General features: G+C 50.6%; 2 protein-coding genes across 6 annotated transcripts in view; one reads left to right on the top strand and one right to left on the bottom strand.

The window, feature by feature from the left end:
• LOC116074627 (H-2 class I histocompatibility antigen, D-37 alpha chain-like) overlaps positions 1 to 7254 on the bottom strand; it is a 714163-nt gene that overhangs the window by 106580 nt on the left and 600329 nt on the right. The window lies entirely within an intron of this gene.
• The window catches only part of Abcf1 (ATP binding cassette subfamily F member 1), a 13475-nt gene that overhangs the window by 3350 nt on the left and 2871 nt on the right, over positions 1 to 7254 (top strand). For 2 of the 3 annotated variants that reach the window (XM_031347277.1, XM_031347280.1), the window contains exons 2-20: positions 1119 to 1165; positions 1766 to 1846; positions 1932 to 2061; positions 2198 to 2235; positions 2327 to 2437; positions 2603 to 2674; positions 2759 to 2866; positions 4093 to 4182; positions 4353 to 4475; positions 4702 to 4802; positions 4873 to 4958; positions 5053 to 5192; positions 5278 to 5426; positions 5859 to 5942; positions 6058 to 6182; positions 6331 to 6443; positions 6529 to 6700; positions 6828 to 6902; positions 7002 to 7072. In XM_031347277.1, coding sequence (XP_031203137.1) covers positions 1119 to 1165; positions 1766 to 1846; positions 1932 to 2061; positions 2198 to 2235; positions 2327 to 2437; positions 2603 to 2674; positions 2759 to 2866; positions 4093 to 4182; positions 4353 to 4475; positions 4702 to 4802; positions 4873 to 4958; positions 5053 to 5192; positions 5278 to 5426; positions 5859 to 5942; positions 6058 to 6182; positions 6331 to 6443; positions 6529 to 6700; positions 6828 to 6902; positions 7002 to 7072 — 1916 coding nt within the window. The remainder of the gene's footprint in view (positions 1 to 1118; positions 1166 to 1765; positions 1847 to 1931; positions 2062 to 2197; positions 2236 to 2326; positions 2438 to 2602; positions 2675 to 2758; positions 2867 to 4092; positions 4183 to 4352; positions 4476 to 4701; positions 4803 to 4872; positions 4959 to 5052; positions 5193 to 5277; positions 5427 to 5858; positions 5943 to 6057; positions 6183 to 6330; positions 6444 to 6528; positions 6701 to 6827; positions 6903 to 7001; positions 7073 to 7254) is intronic. The other variant, XM_031347278.1, reaches the window with a different exon arrangement.

Below are 7254 nucleotides of genomic sequence, written 5' to 3'. Positions count from 1 at the left end.
TGTTTTGTTTGTTTCCAAAGTAGATATTAGGACCCTAGTTCAGTTCCTATAGCAAAGCACTGAATGTCTCTTAGAACCGCCCCCTTCCTTAACCACCGTTGGGTTCTGCTGTTGTCCCTCTTGCCACCACCATACAAACATTGTTAACATTCTCTCCTAATACTTTACACTGTTGTCCTTCTTACCCTTGCTCCACTCTGAACGGATGCCAGACTTAAGGGTACAAAAGATCAGACTTACTGTTCCCTAACTAAAAGCCTTCCCTACCACCTGGCCTTATCCCTGGCCCTCAGTGTCTCAGCTGTAGCCACAGTGGGTGGTTGTTTCCAGGTGAATGGGTTTTTTCCACAGCTGGTCTCTAGATAGTACTGTAACACCACCTGTTCCTAACAGCTTCTCCTTTAGGCTTCGCCAGAGGCCACCTCCATGGGGACCATGCATGGCACTAGGCTTGCGGCCAGCTTCTTCCCTCCCCACCAGATATGACTTTTTTTCCCTTTGGTGAAGTTTGGGGCCTTTGCTCTATAAAGGTCTATGTTCCTACAAGCACCAGAGGAAACCACAGACACTAGCTGTTTGCATTCCTGGTCCAAACATCTTCTGACACCTAGTATCTGGTTAATAAATAGGTGTCTGTGGGGACCAGAGATGGCTCAGTGTAACAGCAAAGGACCAAGTTCAACTTGAGCACCCACATAGTAGCTTATCTATAAGTCCATTTAGGCAGGATGGCAGACACAATAGTATACACCTACAGGCAAAACACTCTCAGTCTTACAAAATAAATACATCTAAAAAATGTTTTAAGTAAATAGGTGTTTGGAGCCAGGTGGTGGTATACAAGTCTGCACTCGAGTGTAGGCAGGTCTCTGAGTTCTAAGCCATCCAGGTCTATAGAGCTAGTGCCAGGACAGCCCCAAGGCTACACAGTTCGAAGGAAAAAAAAATAGTAGGTGTGTGGGTAAACAGATGGAAGAAGAAACGATTATTTCTGAAAGACCAGTCAGTGGTGATTAAGAGTAGCTCTTCCTGGTAGAGCCAACTGGAGCTCTGTAGGAAATTCTGGCTGCTGGGCATTTGTAAGAAGCTAATGTTGTAATGTCTGTTTAACCTTCCAGACAAAGTAGTGAAGAAAGGCAAAAAGGACAAGAAGACCAAAAAGACGGTGAGAAAATGGGTCCAGGAAGAGTAATGACCCTGGGTGTTCCCAGGCAGTGTCAATAGGCATGTGAGACCTGAAGAGGGGAGACCTTGCTAGAAGGGACTTGAGGGGGTGGTTAGTTCTATCACTCTGGGTCATGGGCTTGTAGTGTGGCACTAGGTGTCAAAGAATTAACAAAGTTAAAAATTCAAAGAGCCAAGCTGTTATGTGTACCTTTAATCTCAGCATTCACTCAGGAGGCAGAGGCAAGCATATCTGAGTTCTGGGTCAGCCAGAGCTACACAGAGAAACCCTGCCTCAAAGAGAAAAACAAAATACTTGAAAAGTGCAAATACCGCTTTCTTACAGGACTGGAGGTTGAGAAGTGTCCTTGGGCTCACAGCTGTGGAGGGATAGGCATGCACATGTCATCCTGAATATAAAAGTGGAAGCCAATAGTTTGTGGGAGCTATTGCTATGAGCAGGAACCAGGCATAGAAAATTAAAAAAATAAATAAAATGACCACTGACAGTTTTTTAAAAGAGAGGAAATAGGGCAAGGACAGCCATGTGTAGATGCTGGCAGCCTCTGAGCCCCTCACCTGCATCTTACTCCCTTTATAGTTCTTTGAGGAGCTGGCAGTAGAAGACAAACAAGCTGGGGAAGAGGAAAAATTGCAGAAGGAGAAGGAGCAGCAACAGCAGGTATCCCTGATGGCCCTCAAACCCCAGGAATCACAGACCTAAAAGCCCCTCTCAGCCCTCGGCTTCACTCATGCTATTGTTTCAGCAACAGAAGAAAAAGCGAGACACCAAGAAAGGCCGTCGGAAGAAGGATGTGGACGATGATAATGATGAGAGAGTGCTCATGGAGCGTCTTAAGCAGCTGTCTGTGCCAGCCAGTGATGAGGAAGATGAGGGTAAGGGAACTAAGAGGCAAGGGCACTGCAGCCCATGGTCAGTGGGGAGTAAGCCTGCACACCTTGCAAGGCCTCCAGCTGGTCAGTGGAGGAGCCAGGTGTTTTCTTGACCCCTTCTCCCTCCCTGTCATTTCAGTACCTGCGCCCATACCCAGAGGACGGAAGAAGGCCAAGGTGAGCTATCAGTAGGGAAGACCCCAAAAGCAACCATAGCGGCCACCACCCCCACACACACACCGCTGACTTGTGTGGCCTTTCCCTGTAGGGTGGAAATGTTTTTGAAGCCCTGATTCAGGATGAGAGTGAGGAGGAAGAGGAGGAGGAGGAGAAGCTTGTTCTCAAGCCCGCCAAGCCAGAGAAGAATCGAATCAATAAAGTGAGTGGTAGCTCCGCCAGATTTCGTCTCCTCACGGAGACGAAAAACCGCCTGTCCTAACTCTCCTGCCCATGCCATCAGATATCATCTCTCTAAAGACTTTGACTCAGTTATCTTCAGAGATGTAAACTCCAAATTCAAACCATCAGTCTGTGTCTCCTGTAGGCTGTGGCCGAGGAGCCTCCTGGGCTCAGGAGTAAAAAGGGAAAAGAGGAAAAGTCAAAGGGGAAAGCCAAGGTGAGAGAGGGGCCTGCAGGTGGTGCTGACTGCTTCTCAGGGAGCCAGCCCTCCATCAGGCCTGCCTTCTCCTTGCTGTCTCAGAGTAAACCTGCTGCTGCAGACACTGAAGGGGAAGACGAGGAGGACATGGCTAAAGAAAAGGAGCCCCCCCGACAAGGGAAGGACAAAGACAAAAAGGAGGCTGAGCAGGTGTGTGCGCAGGGGTGGGCTGGGGTGGGGGAAGGTCCCGGAGAAAGAATCACACACCCAGCATAGTGGGGACAAATGAAGGGGATTTCTGAGCTTAAAGCCAGCCTGATCTACCTACTGAGTTCCAGGACTAAGAGACCCGGTCGCAAAAAAGTATTAATGTAGTTTAACTTCATGTCATGTTTTACAACTCTTTGGAACTGTAACATTTCATTTCATGAGCCACAGGAAGTCAGGTGTCAGGTCAAGTTTGGTCCACACACTGGGATCCCCATGCCGAATGGAAGAGGTGGGGCTTGGGTGGAGTTCATCCTGATGGTGCTGGCGCTGGCTGTGACCATTCAGTGGCACTGTGGTCTAGAACAATCTTAGCCATGTTCCTGGTCTCGAGTCTCTGTTCCTCCACATTTCAAGCATTTCTAGTCTTAGTTCTTGCTGACTACCTCAGTCTGCACACTACACCTTCTTTTTGGTTTGTTTTGTTTTTGTTTTTTGCAAATTAGTGACGGAAGAAATTCAGTTGCTTCCCTTCGGTTACACAGTCTTGGAAGTTACAAGCTTTTCATTAGCCTACCACACATTGCACACCAGTGCCTTGGGATAAACATGAGACGGACACTTGGGATGTGCCATCTCCAGATTGGGTGGAGAAAACAGCTTCCTGCCCCAGTGGGATACATGCCAGGGATCTGACGCTGGTGGCAGTGGTGGTTGGGTTTTGGTTTGCTTTTTTGTTGTTATTGTTGTTGTTGCTTTTGTTTTGGTGTTTGATGGTGTTTGGTGTTTTGTTGTTTTTTCAAGACAAGATTTCTCATCCCAGCACTTGGAAGTCAGAGGCAGGTGGAGCTTTGTTAGTTTGAGGCTAACCTGGTCTACAAAGCAAATTCGAGGACAGCCAGGACTGTTACACAGAGAAACATGGGCTGGAGGGTCGAGGACAAGACTTCTATATAGCCCTGCCTTACTTGGAAGTCACTCTTTAGACTTAAGAAGTCTTAGTCTTTTTTATTTATTTTAAATATGAGAATAACGTTGTTGTTGTCTTCAGACACACCAGAAGAGGGCATTGAACCCAGAGATGGTTGTGAGCCACCATGTGGTTGGTGGGAATTGAACTCAGGACCTCTGGAAGAGCAGTCAGTGCTCTTACCTACTGGCCTGTTGTCCTGTCCTTAGACCTGTTCTTGCTGCTGCTTTTGTTTGGTTATTGCCATTTGTTCTCACAGGGTTCAGAGGAAGAGAAAGAACAAGAGTTGAAGGCAAATGATCCCTATGCCAACCTTAGCAAAAAGGAAAAGAAAAAGCTAAAGAAACAGGTAAGCCATGGTTCTTACAGTTTCTGTGGTTTGTAGGGCCAGGGTGTAAGATGAGCTTTAGGGGCTGCTTGAAGTGGAGTAGTTGAGAGACAGAAGGATTTACAACCTTCAACTATGACAATATGAAGCTACTATGCTATGGCATTGAATGTCCTTTCCCTCCTTCTCAGATGGATTATGAACGCCAGGTGGAGTCATTAAAAGCAGCTAATGCTGCAGAAAACGACTTCTCTGTGTCCCAGGCAGAGGTGTCTTCCCGCCAGGCGATGTTAGAAAATGCATCTGACATCAAGGTGAGATCTGAGCCCTTGCCCCACTTAGCACTTGAGCAGGCCTGTGAGGGATGAATGAATGACTAAAGAAAGGGTTCTGCCACACAGAGCAAAGTGACAGCAGAACCAGTAGGAACAGCAGGACCCATGCTGCAGGGCACAGGGGGGAAGGGAAGACTTCCTCTGTGTGTGTGTGTGTGTGTGTGTGTGTGTCCGTCCTGCATTCATCCAGTTTTTTTGGCTGCAGTTAGAAAAGTTCAGCATCTCCGCCCATGGCAAGGAGCTGTTCGTCAACGCTGACCTGTACATTGTGGCCGGCCGCCGCTATGGGCTGGTGGGACCCAACGGGTGAGAAGATGGGGCTGAGGGAAGGAGGATTGCTCTGGGTGGCTGGGTTCTCATGATTCTTGTTCTCCAGCAAAGGCAAAACCACTCTTCTGAAGCACATTGCCAACCGTGCCCTGAGCATCCCCCCTAACATTGACGTGCTGCTGTGCGAGCAGGGTGAGGCTGGGGAGCAGGGAAAGCAAGTGGGGGAGGGCGAATAACCCGAGAGCGGGCGGGGTTGGCACTGACATCCAGCCTTCCCCTCCTGCAGAGGTGGTAGCCGATGAAACACCAGCCGTGCAAGCTGTTCTCCGAGCAGACACCAAGCGACTGAGGTTGCTAGAGGAGGAGAAACGGCTTCAGGGACAGCTGGAGCAGGGGGATGACACTGCCGCTGAAAAACTAGAAAAGGTAGAGGAGATGGCGCAGGGGACACAAGGTAGGCCTTGCGGGTTTGTGGACCCTTGGACATGTGTCCTCTTCTCCCTCCTCCCAGGTATATGAGGAACTTCGAGCTACTGGGGCAGCAGCTGCAGAGGCCAAGGCACGGCGGATCCTGGCTGGCTTGGGCTTCGACCCTGAGATGCAGAATCGGCCCACACAGAAGTTCTCTGGGGGTTGGCGAATGCGTGTCTCCCTGGCCAGGTGGGCCCTGCCTCCCAGCTTCTGGCTTCCAGTCCCTTTCTTCCCACTCTGCCAAGGCCTGCATAGTAATAAGCAGGTTTGAGGTCAGCTTTTTTTTTTTTTTTTAAGATTTATTTATTTATATAAGTACACTGTAGCTGTCTTCAGACACACCAGAAGAGAGCATCAGATCCCATTACAGATGGTTGTGAGCCACCATGTGGTTGCTGGGAATTGAACTCAGGACCTCTAGAAGAACAGTCAGTGTGCTCTTAACCACTGAGCCATCTCTCCAGCCCCTTGAGGCCAACTTTTTTAAACCTCCTTGCTGTGTGCACTATGAGAACTGGGGTCATTCTCCATCTTGACCCCTGTCGAATAGACTGTTGTCACTGGGCTCTGGGTTTGCTGAACAGGCACCTTCCTTTCCTAACCTTCACTCCACTCCTTTAGAGCGCTGTTCATGGAACCAACGCTGCTGATGCTGGATGAACCCACTAACCACCTGGACCTCAACGCCGTCATCTGGCTCAATAAGTATGCTGCCCGTGGCCCCTATTCTGCCTCTTCCCCATTCCCATCCCATTATCCACTTCCTAGACTCATCCTCCCCAGCCTTGTGACACTCACACACACACCTTCTCAACTGCAGCTACCTTCAGGGCTGGAGGAAGACGTTGCTCATCGTCTCCCACGACCAGGGCTTTCTGGATGATGTTTGCACTGATATCATCCACCTAGACACCCAGCGGCTCCATTACTACAGGGGCAATTACAGTAAGCATGCTCTTTCGTGGGTTGGAGACAGGGACCCAAAGGCGGAGCCTGAGTAGCCGGCCCTGGGCATGGTGATGAGCTCTCTCTCCAAGACCTCCATGCATGGCTTCTCTCCCCAACTCATCTGTCCCTGGTTATTCCACCCCAGTGACCTTTAAGAAGATGTACCAGCAGAAGCAGAAAGAACTGCTAAAGCAGTACGAAAAACAGGAGAAGAAGCTGAAGGAGCTGAAGGCCGGGGGCAAGTCCACTAAGCAAGCGGTGCGAGCCCAGCCTGGTGGTGGTGGGCGGCTCAGGGCTGTGGGGTTGCACGGCTTAAGAATTGCTTCCTTCTCCCCTCGTTCAGGAAAAGCAAACAAAGGAAGTCCTGACTCGAAAACAGCAGAAGTGCCGACGGAAAAACCAGGATGAAGAGTCTCAGGATCCCCCTGAGCTCCTAAAGCGCCCCAAGGAGTACACAGTGCGCTTCACCTTCCCAGACCCCCCACCTCTCAGCCCACCTGTGCTGGGTCTGCATGGTGAGTGACGGCTTGCTGCCAGTGAGCAGCAGAGCCCTGGGTACCCTACACTCTGCAAGGAAGCCTCTCCTAGGAGGCCAGGCATTTGGGATAACCAAGGAAGTTGTAAGTGGCTGGTTTTTCTCAGGTGTGACGTTTGGCTACGAGGGACAGAAGCCACTCTTTAAGAACCTGGATTTTGGCATCGACATGGACTCCCGAAGTGAGTTGGTTGGCCCTGGGTGGCGTGGGATGTGGAACGTGAGTCTCAGGACTAACGCGCTGTCCCTCTGACCACCGACCTCCACCCGTCTCCTTCCAGTTTGCATCGTGGGTCCCAATGGTGTGGGCAAGAGCACGCTACTCCTGCTGCTGACTGGCAAGCTGACCCCGGTGAGTCCTAAAGCAGGCAGGAGGGGGGGCCAGCATGGTGCCCCTGAGGGAGGGGGGGCCAGCATGGTGCCCCTGCAGGAGAGGGGAGGGCCAGCATGGTGCCCCTGCAGGAGAGGGAAGGGCCAGCATGGTGCCCCTGCAGGAGGGGGGGCAGCATGGTGCCCCTGCAGGAGAGGGAGGGC

This window comes from Mastomys coucha, unplaced genomic scaffold, assembly GCF_008632895.1.
Source record: "Mastomys coucha isolate ucsf_1 unplaced genomic scaffold, UCSF_Mcou_1 pScaffold3, whole genome shotgun sequence".
NCBI lineage: Eukaryota > Metazoa > Chordata > Mammalia > Rodentia > Muridae > Mastomys > Mastomys coucha.
This window is presented reverse-complemented; position numbering and strand designations above follow the sequence as displayed.